The sequence below is a fragment of the Microtus ochrogaster genome, chromosome 1 (genome assembly GCF_000317375.1).
Source record: "Microtus ochrogaster isolate Prairie Vole_2 chromosome 1, MicOch1.0, whole genome shotgun sequence".
Taxonomy (NCBI): domain Eukaryota; kingdom Metazoa; phylum Chordata; class Mammalia; order Rodentia; family Cricetidae; genus Microtus; species Microtus ochrogaster.
In genome coordinates, this window is record NC_022009.1 from 64,048,716 (window position 1) to 64,065,427 (window position 16,712).

General features: G+C 40.9%; 1 protein-coding gene across 1 annotated transcript in view; it reads left to right on the forward strand.

Annotated features, from left to right (window-relative positions):
• The window catches only part of Mfn1 (mitofusin 1), a 41,892-nt gene that overhangs the window by 11,728 nt on the left and 13,452 nt on the right, over positions 1 to 16,712 (forward strand). Inside the window, exons 5-10 of the mRNA XM_005343764.2 lie at positions 3,707 to 3,831; positions 5,001 to 5,109; positions 7,271 to 7,378; positions 9,300 to 9,453; positions 11,012 to 11,079; positions 15,239 to 15,360. Coding sequence (XP_005343821.1) covers positions 3,707 to 3,831; positions 5,001 to 5,109; positions 7,271 to 7,378; positions 9,300 to 9,453; positions 11,012 to 11,079; positions 15,239 to 15,360 — 686 coding nt within the window. The remainder of the gene's footprint in view (positions 1 to 3,706; positions 3,832 to 5,000; positions 5,110 to 7,270; positions 7,379 to 9,299; positions 9,454 to 11,011; positions 11,080 to 15,238; positions 15,361 to 16,712) is intronic.

The window sequence follows — 16,712 nt, forward strand, 5'->3', positions numbered from 1 at the left end:
CTGTAGACCAGGCTGGTCTCGAACTCACAGAGATCCGCCTGTCTCTGCCTCCCGAGTGCTGGGATTAAAGGCGTGCGCCACCACCGCCCGGCGTGAGCTGAAATTTTTTGTATAGACCAAACTTACTTCTGACTCACAGAGGTCCTCTGCCTCCTGAATGCTGGTATTAGGCCACACCCTTCAAACTTCTGACATACAATTTAGGGCATTTCTTAGTTAGTTTTCTATTGCCATGCAAAACACTGTGATCAAGACAATTTTAGAAGAGTTACTGTAAGTTTCAGAGGGACTCCATGACCATCATGGCAGGAAGCATGGCAGTGGGCAGACAGGTGTAGTGCTAAAGCAGTAGCTGGGAGTTCACATCTTATCTGCACTTATGAGGCAGAGAGCTAACTGGAAACCCACCTCTGGTGACATTCTTCCTCCAACAATCCATGCCTTCTAATCCTTCCCAAATAGTTCACCAGCTGCAGAGCAAGCACTCAAATATGAATGTGGGCCCATTCTCGTTCAGACCACCCCAGGCACCACTGTTACTTTGTAATTAAGACTTTTTGCCAAATTGGAATTTGAATTATTTGTGTTGAATCATTTAAGTCTTGGAACACTTTGCTGTGATATTTTATTTTCTACAGTTTAAAATTTTTTTTAGAAAGTTTTATATGTAAGAGTGTTTTGCCTGCATGCATGTCTGTGTACAGTTTATGTGCCTGGTACCTGTGGAGGTCAGAAGAGGGTGTCAGATGCCCTGAAACTGGAGTTGCAGATGGTTGTTAGCCACCATGTGGGTGCTGGGAACCAAATGCAGAAACAAGTGCTCTAAACTGCTGTGCCATCAATTTTGTTTTAGTGTGTGTATGTGTGTATGTGCACATGTGCGTGTGTGAGCCTGCCCAACCGTCTACATGCATACTCAGAAATGTCAGTGGTGGTAGTAATGGGGGGAGGTGTACACATGAGTTAGTGTTGGAGGAGGCCAGAAGACAGCTGGAGTTAAAAGCAGTCGTGAGACTAGTGTGGGTGCTGCCAACCAAACTCAGGTCTTCTGCCGGAGCAATACCCACTCTTAGCTGCTGAGCCATCCCTCTAGCCCTGCATTTCATTTCCCTCATTTTTTGTTTGTTTGTAGTGATAGGGTCCTACCCCAGGGGACTTACGTTTGGAAGTGCTCACTGAGCCACTGCCCAGCCTTTAGGATTTTAATTTTATAAATCCTGTACTAAGATTGCTATATAGGCTTATCCATCTATCAAAGCATTTATTAAAGCAAGCCATATTAAAAACAAGTAAGCTGAGCAGTGGTGGTGTACACTTTAATCCCAGCACTTGGGCGGTAGAGGCAGGTGGATCTCTGTGAGTTTGAGGCCAGCCTGGTCTATAAGAGTTAGCTAGTTCCAGGACAGGCCCCAAAGATACAGAGAAACCTTGTCTCGAAAAACAACAAACAACAACAACAAAACCAAATAAATAGGAGCTTGAAGAGGTGGTTCCGTGGTTAATATCACTGGCTGTCCTTCCAAGGGACCCATGGTCAATTCTTAGCACATACATGGTGAATCAGAACACCTGTAACTCCATTTTCTGGGGACCTGGCATCCTCTCCTGACCTTGGTGAGCACTAAACATGCAAGTGGTACATAGATAAACATGTTTACTAAACACCCATGCACATAAAAAATAAACTAAAAAAACCCAAATTAACAAAAGTATCTAACATTGTCTCTGTAGAATATTACTTCAGCTTCATTTCAGACTTTGAGTACATTTGAAAAGTAGATATTTCTCTATTTCCTTATTTTTTGTGGGGGTGTATGGGTGTTTTTGTCTGTGTGTATATCTGTGTATCACATGGATACATTGCCTGTTGAAGTCAGAAGAGGACTTAGATATCCTGGGATTGGAGTGGATGTGTGTATCCTAGGAACCAAACCCAAGTCCTCTGGAGGAGCAACTAATGTTCTTAACCTCGGAGCCATCTTTCCAACCTCTGCCTTTTTATTTTAGTTTAAGGCAGGGTCACGTGTAGTCTAAGCTGGCCTTAACTGGGTATGCAAGTATGGCCTTGCTACATCCCCAGTGCCACAGTTACAGAGCATGTGCCATCACGTTCTGTTGATGCAGTGCTGACAGAGCATGGGCTGGGCAGGCACTGTACAGTGGAGCCGTATTCCCAGCCACAGCTATGGTGGTGTGTGTGCTGTGTCCTTAGAAAATTAATTGTTCTAATTTTGCTTTAAGTTCCTTGTGTTGCTTATTTTACATATATATGAGCTAATGTTACATATGTACATTGGTTTCATAAGTTAATATACCTGAGAAGTTATCTTGAGAAATAGAAATGGTTTGGGATTTTTTTTTTTTTTTTTTTTGCTTTTTTGAGACAGGGTTTCTCTGTGGCTTTGGAGCCTGTCCTGGAACTAGCTCTGTAGACCAAGCTGGTCTCGAACTCACAGAGATCCGCCTGCCTCTGCCTCCCGAGTGCTGGGATTAAAGGCTTGCACCACCACACAGCTGGTTTGGGATTTAAATGACAAGGATTTCAAGGTTTTTGTGAATTACTGCCTGATAAGGAAAAAACATCTTGAAAGACAGGCTTTGCCTCACAAATTTGAGTGTGGTGCTTCACATCTGTATTCCTACACTCAGGAAGCTGAGGCCTGAGGGTAGCCATGAGTTTGGGGCCAGTCTGGGCTAGACATATTTAAAGATTTATTTATTTATTTATTATGTATACAGTATTCTCAGCGATTTGCCTACAGGCCAGAAGAGGGCACCAGATCTCATTACAGATGGTTATGAGCCACCATGTGGTTGCTGGGAATTGAACTCAGGACCTTTGGAAGAGCAGGCAGTGCTCTTAACCACTGGGCCATTTCTCCAGCCCATGGGCTAGACATATTTGAATCGACCTCCCTTACTTCAGTGGGGCATTTAAACTGATTTTAGTATCACTTCTTCTAAATGATTTTCCCCTTTACAACTAAGCAGTCACTTTCATTTTAGAAGAACCAGAAAGTACAAATTTGCAGAAACACCAGATCCATAACTCATCCTTTACAATAAACAGCATTACTTAGTAGTCCCATTGGGCTCTGTCGCTAGTGTCCTCTTTGTTAAGTGTTTATCTTTCCAAACCCTGATTGCTTTATAGGTGGTATGAGTGAACTTTCAAAGGGGAAATTTTTTTTCCCGTATTTGGTTATTTTAAAACCCTGGTTTCTCAGGCTGGAGAGATGGATGACTCAGTGGTTAAGAGCACTGCCTCCTCTTGCAGAGGACCAGTGTTTCATTCCCAGTACCCATATATATAACAGTTCACTACCACCTGTAATTCCGGTTCCAGGGGATCTGATGCCCCATTCTGACCTCTGAAGGCAGCGGACATGCACACAATACACAGATCCACATGCAAGCAGAATACCTATATCCATTTAAATATATGTGTTTTTAAAAAAAACCCTCATTTCTCAATTGGTCAGGTGGTTTTATTTCAAACCATTTGAAGTTCAGCTTTGCAAAAATGGGTGCTATTCAGCTGGACTTAGTGGTCACACCTGTAAGTCCCAGCACTGATGAGGCAGAGAGAGGGTAGTGAGATCAAGACCAACCTGGGCCGCGTTTAGCGCTAGCTTGGGTTAAAATGGATGTGCCAAACCATAGTATCTTTAATTTTTATTGAACCTCTTTTTCCTTCTCACTTTAGACAGTTAATCAGCTTGCACATGCTCTCCATATGGACAAAGACTTGAAAGCTGGCTGCCTTGTGCATGTATTTTGGCCCAAAGCAAAATGTGCCCTCCTGAGAGATGACCTGGTTTTAGTAGACAGGTAAATTTACATACAAATTGTGTTTTCTCTTGGTTTACTTGGTAGAATAAGGCTACTTATCACACTGCTGTGATCTGATTCCTGACAAGAAGCAGTGTGAGGGAGTAGTGGTTTGTTCTCGGTTGGATGCTGGAGTTCATCATGGTAGGGAAGGTATGGCAAGAGCAGCAGCCCCCAGGAGCATGAACTGCTGGCCACAGAGTGTCTGCAGTTAGGAAGTTCAGAGGTGAGTCCTGGTGCCCTGCGGTTAGTAAGTGCAGAGGTGAGTCCTGGTGCCCTGCGGTTAGTAAGTGCAGAGGTGAGTCCTGGTGCCCTGCGATTAGGAAGTGCAGAGGTGAGTCCTGGTGGTTTACTCCCCCCCCCCTTTTTTTTTAACTTGGAAAGTCTAGGAGGTTTGTATGCTCTGAAGGTAACTGAATGATTTTAGAATTTTCCATTGCTTTTACTAATATGCATTTTTATGTGTTTTAAATTTTACTTTAGTTTGTGGCATTGGGGCTTGAACCAAGGACCTTGTGCTTACCATGCAGGTATTCTGCCCTGAGCTATAGCAGCAGGTCCCATGATGTATTTTAAGATCATCTTACTAGTGCTTGATGACGTAGTGCACATTGGTTGATTATTTTTCTTAACTATAGTATTCAAAGGATTCAAACATTTTTGTTATGTTTTTGTTTCTTCAATGAACAATTTGATGATTCCCCCCTCCCTTTTTTGAGACACAGAGTCTCTTATATAGACCAGGCTAGCCTTGAACTCACAGAGATCCACCTGCTTTTCTTTCGGAGTGCTGGGGTTAAAGGTGTGCGCCACCATGCCTGATCCCAGAGGGTTTTTGTTTGGGTGAACTTCTGAGCATTTTCATCTCTAAGCTATACTGGATATAGCTGATTGGAACAATTTATTGATATTAATCTAGACTATTATTGGTACTTTCCCCCCAGATTTTCCAGCATAAAACTTTAAAATTTAAAATGTAAAAGATTGCTTGTTTTGTCAAAAACATTGAATTAAAATTTTCTAAACAACTGCTTGATGGCTGAGAGAATGTCTCCCTTTTGGACTTGAAATGATAGAAAATGTTTTTTGCTTGTTTGTTTTAATCTGTAACCCAAGTTTTGCTTTTTAACAAACATCATATGACACAGTGTTTGCTTCCTTGTCATTAGCCCAGGAACAGATGTTACCACAGAGCTGGACAGCTGGATTGATAAGTTCTGCCTCGATGCTGATGTCTTTGTTTTGGTTGCAAACTCAGAATCCACACTGATGAACACGGTAGGATTTATTCTTACTGCTGTGCTTGGATGGCGTTCACTTTAATTCTGTAAAGAGAGAGGCAGTCCTGGTGATGAGCTAGAAGTTCACTGAGGGCCTACTTTCCCTAGGACTAGAGGGCTGTTGCTGGTCTCCTGTAGTATTGCCTGGTTTCAGGAACAATCTAGGGCTCAGTGACTTTAGCTTCTAGTGTTTGTGGGTTTAGGGTGATTCAAGCATGAGACTGACAGTCACCCTGTGTGTGTGTGTTAGACTGGAAGAACATGGTGCCAAGGTTGTTGAGATGTTTACTTAGGAGTCTTTTTAAAAAAAAAAATTCAAGCCATCCCTCCTCCTGCTTCCCTGTCAGGCATCCAGCAAAACTTTTCAAGTTCTCCTCCTTTTCCAACTTGATGTAGGTTCACGTTCATCCAACCTGGCTTGGAAGGTTCTTTATTCTTATTGACCAGATTCAGTCCAGACAAGCTTTCAGAGTTTAGATATCTAGTATGCAAACAGTAGTGTGCCATTGAAAAGGTTATTCACCGGAAGTGTAGGAATGACTGAGTACCATTGTAGCCAAGGTGTCACCAGTACGGTCTTACTATCACAAATACCTGGCTTCTGTTGTCATACTGGACAGCTTGTATCCCCGTTCTGTGAGAAGCTCCACAAGTGTTTGAGATGTTGTACAGGATCATCATGGTTTGGTGATGGCTAAGTGCCAAGTCCTTTTACAGCTTCTAGGGACAGACCTGACTAGAAGTGACAGAGTAGTGAAGAAAAGGCAAACAGATGGAAACACACAGAAAGAGTGGGATTGGGAGGACCGAATTATCTGATGGAGAAACCACAGCCCCTAGGTGCTCAGTGTGTCTGTTATATGTGTGCAACAGAGAGGCAGGGTTGTTGCCTACAGCTGAGCCAGGATATGGGGCTATTACAGATGGATAAGGGAGCAGGGGTATCATAAACAAGGGGCAGATTTAGTGGGAGCGGTCTTTGTGGGGGAGCAGTCTTTAGCCTGTAAATATCTGCAGGGAGAAAGCTACTGTGGTCATTTCTGCACACACTGTCAGCATCCCAGTGTGAACCATAGAAAGGCTTTGCCATTTTCCTGTGTGTCAGAGGCCTATGTCAAACAGTATACATTAACTGAGGGCTTTACTCCCACAGATGAGCAGATGGCTCAGCCTCAGTCTGACTTTGGTGCCTCTGATTATGCTAGTCTCATTGGTTCTCTTTTGTGCTAGCAATCAAACTCAGGGTTGTGCATGTGTTAGGCAAACACTGTCTCTGAGCAAAATCCCTAGTCCTATTGATGCTATTCTTTTCTTACAGTTTGTCCACTTCTGAGCTTTTCCTCTTTCAGAAATACCTGTTAAGCTGGCTGTAGTCACATGTCTGTAATCTTGTATATAGAAGCAGGAGAATGAGATATTTAATGCCATCTTTGATATATAATGAGTTCAGGGCCAGCCTGGATTATGAAAGACCCTGTTAGCAGCATGTCTAAACCCATTATTAGTACCTATTATTTTCTTTGTGGAGCCGTTCCTATTTTCAACTATCTATGGCATCTTGCTGTGAACAGACACAACAATTACTTTACAGTATTTATATAGTGATCTTCGCTTGAACTTATCCAAAAGACCAAGAAGCAGTTTATATGATATTTGCTTTGTTATTTGAGTTTCTACAAGTATGCCAGTGAACTCAGCCAAATTTATTTGTTGGTTTGTTTTCGAGGCAGGATCTCACTATGTATCTCTGGCTTGTCTGGAGCTAACAGTGTAGAGCAGGCTGGCCTCAAACTCACAGAGATCTGCTTGTCTCTACCTTGGATTGAAGGTGTGCCCCTACCACAACCATCAGCTTAGCTAACTCTGAAAAATGATTTGAAGTGACTTTTAACTTCTGGGGCTATTATCAGTCAGTCACTTTCTGTCCTATACATACAGACTGGTGAGTGTTGGTTGAATCTCAAGAGAGACCTGGCAAGAGCAGGAACCCTTGCCACTGGGTTTGTGTTTTGATTTCCAAGGGCAAGATGAGTGTTCACAAGGGTCTTAGTGATTGCTAATCACTGTGCTTTAAATGATTCAGACTTTATGTCTGAGGGTTTTCATTATAAGTGTAAATACAAAGTGCTTGTTGAAATGTTGTTCTTGATATTTTTCAGGAGAAACATTTTTTCCATAAGGTGAATGAGCGGCTCTCCAAACCAAACATTTTCATTCTGAACAATCGTTGGGATGCTTCTGCCTCAGAGCCGGAATATATGGAGGATGTAAGTTTCACCCCTATTTTGAACTATAGTTGTGTACATTGTTATCTGAGAAAACAATCGACCTCAGAGGACATCTCGAGAAGTTATTCTGTGATTGTTGAAATAATATGAATATAGCTGGTTGTCATGATACACACTCTTATCTAATGCCTGACTTGGGAGGTGGGGGCAAAAGGATCAGGAAGTCAAAATCAATATGAGCTGTAAGTTTGAGGCTAGCCTGTCTGAAAAATTAAAAGAAAAAAAATAAGAGTATGATTTTAGAAAACCTGTAGGGGTTTGTGACAGGTATCTGGTACACTAAGCTATAGTTTTTCCCAGAACTAGAGACTTCTTTTCGTGTCTCACTTTTTTTTCACATGGGTGTTTTGCCTGCCTTCCATGTTTATGCACCCCTTCCATGCCAGAGGAGACTAGAATAGGGCCTTGGATCTGCTAGAACTGGAGGTACAGACGGTTGTGAGCTGCCTTGTGGAAGAGCAATTATATTCTCAGTCATTTAGTCGTCTCTCTAGCCCCATGTTTAACTTTTATTGAAGTATAGAATGTGTAACAGAAAATGCCTACCCGAATCATTTAGTGCTTGACTCGGTGGATTTTCACAATACCTGTATCAGAACGCAGATGAAGTAACTGAGCCTGCCTGACTCCCAGAGCTTCTTGTGACTCTGGCTTTTTTCTGTTTTGGTTTCTTGCTTTGCTTTTTGAGATGGTTGTTGGGACTGGAACTATGACCTTTTGAAAGAGCAACAGGGGCTCTTAAATGTTGAGCCATTTCTCTAGTCCCAGTTTCCATGTTCTTAAGAAAAATAGGCTGTTATGTTTTTATTTAAAATGAAGACGATAGCTTTATTTTCTATTCGTATTGTAGTACTTCTTTTCTGATTTCAAAGGTATTAACAGCCCCACGGATGACAGTGTAGAAAATAAGCAGAGTGGGGCTGGAGAGATGGCTCAGTGGTTAAGAGCATTGCCTGCTCTTCCAAAGGTCCTGAGTTCAATTCCCAGCAACCACATGGTGGCTCACAACCATCTGTAATGAGGTCTGGTGCCCTCTTCTGGCCTGCAGGCATATACACAAACAGAATATTGTATACATAATAAGTAAATAAATAAATATTTTGAAAAAAAAAAGAAAGAAAATAAGCAGAGTAAAACTAAAAATGTTAACCCACTTCTGCCCACTACTGTTAATGTACATATTATTTTTATTATGCCCTGAATATAAAATTGATTACATTGTCCCATACAGTTAGGTAGGTATTTAAACTCGTTTGTGATGTTTTATAATATTTGAGTAATATTTGATGTTCAGAAGGAAGATTATTAAGTAGAGATTTCCTGCTATCAAAATCAGACTTCATATGTATCATTGTGAGAGTATGACCATGACAGCTTATAGAAGAAAGTTTATAAAAGTCTATTATGGTGGGGAGGCAAGCTATAGTCATGGCAACTAGAGCAGAAGCTAAAGGTTCAGATCTTGAACTGCAGGCATTAAAGTAGAGAGAACAAACTGGAAGTGGGGAGAGGCCTTAACTTTTCAAAGCCCTATGACACTTTGTCTGTCAAACAAGGCCACCGCTGGGCGGTGGTGGCGCACGCCTTTAATCCCAGCACTTGGGAGGCAGAGGCAGGCGGATCTCTGTGAGTTCGAGACCAGCCTGGTCTACAAGAGCTAGTTCCAGGACAGGTTCCAAAACCACAGAGAAACCCTGTCTCGAAAAACAAAACAAAACAAAAACAAAAACAAACAAGGCCACCAACTGAGTACAATAATTTAAATTCCCAAGCCTATGTCGGATATTTCTCATTCAAAGCATGACAGTTATTATACCTGAAATTTAGTATAGGCCTGTGGTTGAAGGTTGTTATTATTTCTGTTTTGTTTAAATTGTCAAAATTCCTGTGCTACTTGCAGGTGCGCAGACAGCACATGGATAGATGCCTTCACTTCTTGGTAGAAGAGCTCAAAGTTGTGAGTCCTTTGGAAGCTCGGAATCGGATCTTTTTTGTTTCAGCCAAGGAAGTTCTCAACTCCCGAAAACATAAAGCCCAGGGGATGCCAGAAGGTGGTATGTAGTAATTATGGTTTCCTTCTTAAATATAAATGTAGGTCATAACTAAACAGTAGCATACTGGAAATCTTGTCTCCTGCTACCTGTGACTGTGCTCAGCTGTGGTGCAGTAATATTATATGGCAAGTGTTAAATCACGCTGTCAAGAGTTGTGTGGTAGCCAGGCGGTGATGGCACACGCCTTTAATCCCAGCACTCGAGAGGCAGAGGCAGGCCGATCTCTGAGTTCGAGGCCAGCCTGGTCTACAGGAGCTAGTTCCAGGACAGCTAGGACTGTAACACAGAGAAAACCTGTCTTGAAACAAACAAACAAAAACAACAACAAAGTAAAAAGAGTAGTGTGGTGAGCTCTCTCATCATCCCATGCAGCAGGAGGCTTCCTTTTGTTCAGTACCCATCTGTCTTAATAAGCCAGCATGTTACTTGCATGGTTGTGCTAGAGAACCTTTATTGTGCTGAAGATAGCCCAAATAAAGCATGCCCACTGATGCAGGCAGTTTAGTCAAACCCAGTGATGATCACAAAGTGCTTCCTTTAGGTGAAAAGGTGAAATGCTTGACTTAATAAAGTTTGTTATGATTCTACAGTAAGAACCAATCTGTGAAACTGTGAAGATGCAAAAAGAAATTTGTGTTAATACGCTATTGTACCTCTAACTTCAAAAGATATGACCTCAGTGCATACTAAATGCTTTTTTTTTTTTGGTTTTTCAAGACAGGGTTTCTCTGTGGTTTTGGAGCCTGTCCTGGAACTAGCTCTTATAGACCAGCCTGGTCTCGAACTCACAGAGATCCACCTGCCTCTGCCTCCCAAGTGCTGGGATTAAAGGCGTGCGCCACCACTGCCTGGCTTACTAAATGCTTTCTTAAGATAAAAAGGGCATTAACTGTATGTGTGTAGATGATAGAACATAGTGTCCCGGTTAGATTTCTGTCAATTTGACACAAGCTAAGATCATTTGGGAAAAGGAAAAGTTTAATGAAACAATGCCTCTATCAGATTGACCATTGGGCATGTCTGTGGTGCATTTTCTTGATTAGTGACTGAGAGAGGGCCAGCCCACTGTGAGCAGTGCCAGCCCAGGCAGATTGTCCTGGGTAATATAAGAAAGACAGCTGAGCAAGCCTTGGAGAGCAAACCAGTCAGTGGCATTATTCTTTGGCATCTGCTTTGGTTCCTGCCCTGGCTTAACCTCACGATGAACTGTGATGGGAAAAAGCAAGCCATGTTTACTCCCCAAGTTATTTTTGATTATGGTGTTTTAGCACAACAATAGAAAGAAAGCAAATTAACTCACGTAGTATAATAGAAGGTTTCATATTTTATAGTTTACAGCAGCTATGATTTTTTGGAACATTTGTGTCATAAGTAAAGGAAGGTTATTATACTAGATTTAAAAATCTTTGCCTAAGTCAGGCATGATGGCTCATGCCTGTAACGTACATTCTTTGGAAGCTGAAAAAGGAGGATTGCCACAAGTTCAAGGTAGTAGTACATCTGCGTAGTAAGACCTTGTCTCAAAAAACAAAAATCAAACTCTTTGCCTGTGTTACAGGTGGGGCACTGGCCGAAGGATTTCAGGCAAGATTACAAGAGTTTCAGAATTTTGAACAAACTTTTGAGGTAGGAATTTCATTACTACTGGCTTATATACGGCACTGGTTGGAGAGGGACTATAATCTTAATTGTCTACCTTTGTCAGTAACCTCTACTGTTATTAAGTGTGGTCCTGACAGCAGCAAGTGAAACAAGAAAGGTTTGAAGAAATGAAGGCCCTGCAGAAAGGATGACCTGTAAGAATTGAGAAAGGTGTATTCTATTTGTGTTTATAAATGAAAAGTGGTCTAGTATTGCTTATGTTGTGCAGTGAGTGGTTATTTCTTGTGTTCATGCCTGTGGAGCAAGAGCAGACTAATTTCTGTTGGGACAGATGATGGTTGCTGGGTAGTAGTTAACAAAAAACCCTAGCCAGCACAGAGGGAAATTGATCTTGGGTTGAAGGCATTTGTTGTTTTTTTTTCCCCAAAAACTTAAAACTTATTCTGTATTTGAATGAAACATTGTTTGGATGTTGACATTCTAAGTCCTTACACAGCCTGCTTAGTATAGTTCTGCTTGATTTCCTATCACCTTCTCAATTGCAAGTGAACAAAGACTGTAGAATTAGAAAACTGCTGTCCATAATTATTCCCTATAAGGACTAATTGCCTTAATAGAGCACATAAATTTTTTTTTTTTTTTTTTGGTTTTTCGAGACAGGGTTTCTCTGTGGCTTTGGAGCCTGTCCTGGCACTAGTAGAGCACATAAATGATGAGTGTACCAAGCCAAACTTTTTAAATGAAAAGTTTATTATTCCCTAATCTTTTATTTGGTGAGAGAAAGGCAGGTGAAGACATGTATTTAAAAAAGGAATTAATATCAACTGCTTTTCTTTCTAGGCAGGGTTTCCCATGCAGCTCTGGCTGGCCTGGAACTTGTTATGTAGACCTTGCTGGCTTTTCTTAAAAGACAAGTGTTGATGTGTTTTTTTAATTTTGAGTCAAGGTCTCTATGTTAAGTTGGTCTTGAATGCTTGGGTCTTACTGGTCCTCCCACTATAGCCTTCCAAGTCCTGGAGACCAAAGGTGTGACTCCAAGCCTGCTTTTGGTAGTGACGTGATGGATGTTTGCCCATTAAGGTACAAGAAGAAAGCTGGGTACATGGCTGTTGTCTAAGCTACTTGGGAGACTGAGTCAGGATGATTTCAGGGCTATTCTGGACAGTTTAGTGAGACTGCTTTTTTAAACTTGTGTGTGTGTGCACGCATGTGCATGTATTAAAAAATACGTGCATATCTCCATGAATGTTACATCCAGGGAAGAGGTAAATTCATCCTGTCTTTTTAACTCTGAGTTTAAAACATACTGAAATATTGAAATTCTTGGGTGTTTGTGACTGTGCATTATTAATAAATTGACTTCTTTAGATGTTAACAAGAAATCAGAAAACAGATTGATCTGTGCTTTTCATTTTGGTTCTCAGTTTTTAAATTTGAAAGTCTATATAACATGTTCTGACAAGATGGAATTGAGAGTAGTTTGATCAGTATTTTTTAACCTGGTACAAAGGTACAATAGTTTCTGATAATGTAACTCTGCAAATTTCACTTTCATGCTCCCAGCAAAAATTCGTTAGTTCAGAGTGTGTAAGGACTTTCTCACTGTGCGCCTTCAGACCCGGTAGATGACTAGAACCCCTCATTGTGGATACCCTCGGTGGAAAGGCTTCTTTTCTTCCTTGTGCTTGCTCATAACTGAATCTGTACCTCCCCCGCTGGCGACGTTGAGTCCCTTCACTCTGTCTAGTCCAGCTCTCGCACTGTGCTGTCTTCTCTGCGCTGGATCTTCATTACTGACATCTAGATCGACTTCATCGAGGAACATTGCTTTTAACTTTTTTCTCTTAAAATTGTTTTTCTGCTTTTGTTATAATTTTATAGATATTTATTTGGCACATTTACAAGGTAGTTATGTAAAATAAAATCAAAGCTTAGTTGGATCATTTAAAAATCTCAGAGGTGGGTAATGATCACAGGTTCTAGTGAAGGGTGTGTCTCAGAGCCTCTGCTTCAAACTCATAGAACAGGGGTAGGCAACTTGCTGTCAGTAGGTTAGTAAGAATGAGTGATGCTTCAGGGAGCTTCATGAGAAAGGTACGGGGGAAGAAAAAAGAAAGGTAACTGGGGAGGGATGGACTGTCATTACAATCCTAAAAGAAGAATTGTTCTGCTTTCCATACCTCAAAGAAAATACTGAAGAAATAGCTACACAGCAAAAAGTTAGGTTTTTCCTGAGTGAGACAGCCTTATGAGGTTGTGAATAGCACATTCAGTAAGCATGGGCCATACAGATTACTCTGGTGTAACTCATGCAGCTGGAGGATTGAAGCTTGAAAGCTTCTGTCAGTATTGACAGAAGAACAATAGTCAGTTTCAGAAAGTCATGACCACAATTAGTATCATATGCACACATGCACGCACACACACATGTGCTTGCATATCTATCTATCTATCTATCTATCTATCTATCTATCTATCTATCTATCTATCTATCTATCTATCTACCTACCTACCTACCTACCTACCTACCTACCTACCTACCTACCTACCTACCTATCTATCTATCTATCTATCTATCTATCTATCTATCTATCTATCTATCTATCTATCTGACATTCCCAGTGATTCTTAGTAGTGCAGGAGTATTGTATGGCCCAAATAGAAATAGAAAGTCAGAACATTTCCTATAAGCAAGTTTTACTTGTTGATGCTGACACCGTGTGGACTAGTGTTTCTTGCATTGTTCAAAGACCATGTGGTTTTTTTTCTAACTACTTTGAGTTTTGAAATATTTTATCATTGTAGAATTTTACTTTCTTGGAAGTAAAAATTAAATGAGGTTAGTTGTAACAGTTTTTGTTAACTTTTTTTATATTTATTTATTATTTATACAGTATTCTGTCTGCTTGTATGCCTGCAGGCCAGAAGAGGGCACCAGACCTCATTACAGATGGTTGTGAGCCACCATGTGGTTGCTGGGAATTGAACTCAGGACCTTTGGAAGAGCAGGCAGTGCTCTTAACCGCTGAGCCATCTCTCCAGCCCCTTTGTTAACTTTTGATGATGAATCATTAAAAAAAAAAAGTATGACATATATTACACATGTTAAAAATTGAAACAAAATTTTACAAATCCAATGTATCCATTGGTATATGTGATGCATTCTGACATATGCGAGTTACAAGAAACAAAACACACTATTGACATGGTGTAGTGGCATGTGCTTTCCATTTCATTTTAAGGCCAGCCTGAGTTATATGGAGTCTAGGTTATGTATAAAACTCTGTATCTAAAAACAAACTCAAAGAACCAGAAATAGTCATGCATACCTATAACCACAGCACTTGGGTAGCAGGGGATTGCTGTGAGTTGGACGCTAGAGAGCGAAACCTATTTCAAAACTTCAAAACACACACATGTTCTCTCTCTCTCTCTCTCTCTCTCTCTCTCTCTCTCTCTCTCTCACTCACTCACTCCAACAAAAAAAGAGGAAGAAAGGAAGGGGAGCGGTCTATTTGTTGGGAGACACTGGCTGATTCTAGCTACGTCTGCTGTGAAGGGGAGACAGTCAAGCTCAGTGTCCTTCAGGCCTGGCGCTGTCTGTGCTGCACTCTCATGGTCTTTGAGATAGCTGCAAGTGGCTTTCTATGTGTATTTTAAAATGTTAATGATAATTTTAACTGCTCATATATTACTCCTTAGATATTCTTTTCAGTAACCTTAGGTATATTATCACGTTATATAAATCATTTTAAAATAAGAACTCTAAAACAACACCACAAAGAATTCTAACAACTCAGACTTTATTTGGTTATATATTACAAACATGATTAAAACAAGGTAAATGGAAAAAGTCAAATAGGTGTTTCTCGTGGGACATCTGTGACCCTGAGAATAGTGCCATTTGTTAGTTTCTTTTTTTGTTGTAATTGTTTTGTAGTCAGCCCCCTGCACATTACTGTGAAGATGCACAAAAATACAAACTTGCTGTTACAGCTCTTCTTACTTTTAAGTTCTTCAGTTTGCTTAATCTTTGTAATTTTAAGTTGTATTTCATCATGCAATTTTTTTCCATTTTCCTTTTGGTTTTGGTTTAAATTACAACCAGCAAGTTTTGTGTTTGAATTCCTGAAAGTGTTTGGATGGAATTGCAGTAATGTGTTATGGCTTGGGCCCCTCGCAGGAGTGTATCTCGCAGTCAGCAGTGAAAACAAAGTTTGAACAGCACACTGTCAGAGCTAAACAGATACTAGACACTGTGAAAAACATATTGGACTCAGTAAATGTGGCAGCAGCAGAGAAGAGGTAGGCATCCCCATTATTATGGCCCAAATGTTACTTTCATTGTGTCAGATCTTTAGGGCTGAGGTTTGAAATGGTACGAAAAATACTTTGGCACTAAGCCCAGTTTTGTGACTTTGTGTATTTTTAAATGAATATTTGAAGATGATTTATTAATTTTGTGACCTTCCCCGGGTGACTGTATATAAATTGTGGCTTTAAAATGTTGAGTAGCGTCATGGGAGAGGAGGACCGATCTTCAAGCAGAATCGTAAGAAGATTTCCAAACCAGGTGATGCTGTTTGCAGTCAATTCACAGCCCTTCTCCTGTAACCTTGAATAGTATGCGAAGGTACTGAAGCAGACAGCTTTCCCAGATGTGGCACACACCACACACCATAGCACACACCAGCTCTGGTGAGGCCATCTTAAAATATAAAACTTGACACATTTGGGAACAAATTGCAAAATATTGTTAGGTGTGACAAATATGTTATCAGGCCTCATGCCTTAGCAAGCTTAACCCAGTTCAGGGAAGCATATAAAGATAAAGATTAAGTCAAGATGGGGTGAAATTGAAGAATGTTTTTTAGATAGTATAGTCTAAAACCCATGGCACTCCACATGCCTCAGCCTCCCAAACACAGGGATTAGAAGCTTCACCTGTTAAACCTTGATAAAACTGAGGGTTGCTTGGTTGTTTATAAGTCCTCTGTCACTGGCACTTAAAATTGAAGTTTTGAAATTACATATTTTCACTAAGAACACCTCTCTGCCTGTCCTTGACTGTGCAGCTTATTCAGCAACATGTGTAAATGATGGCAGCTGAGGCTGTGCACTACGTCTCTCTCAGCCCAGGCAGCGACTCTCTGCACAGCTTGCATGCTGAGCGAGTTGCTGCTGAAGCCCATTCCAGCTTGACTCCTCCCTGATGCACGCCAGATAACAAATATAGCCTAATTGGCTGACTTCCATCTTTTAAAACATAGGACGTTGAACTAAACGTGGCAAAAATGTGATTTGAGAACAATGTCCTGGAAACTAATGTTTTCTTAAACAGCTCCCAGGTCCTACTTTTTTTGTCACCCGAGGTCCACAGACCTTCACAGGGAGTCCAATAGTGGATATTTGGAGCTTTGTGGGCCGTGCCATGTCTTATGTGCCTGCTTAGTCATAGACAACAGGAGGAGCTTCTGGCTTCCCACTGTACTGTCTGCTTCACTTGTTTATTAACTGAATTGCTGTCGTGGAGGCTTGGAATCCTTACTGTTTTTGTGGGATGCAGGTCATTTATATTAAGCCATCGACATTGAAGGACTTGCCAGGTGAAATGCAATTGTAGTCCTTTGAGACTTTGAACACAAGATTTCTTTTTT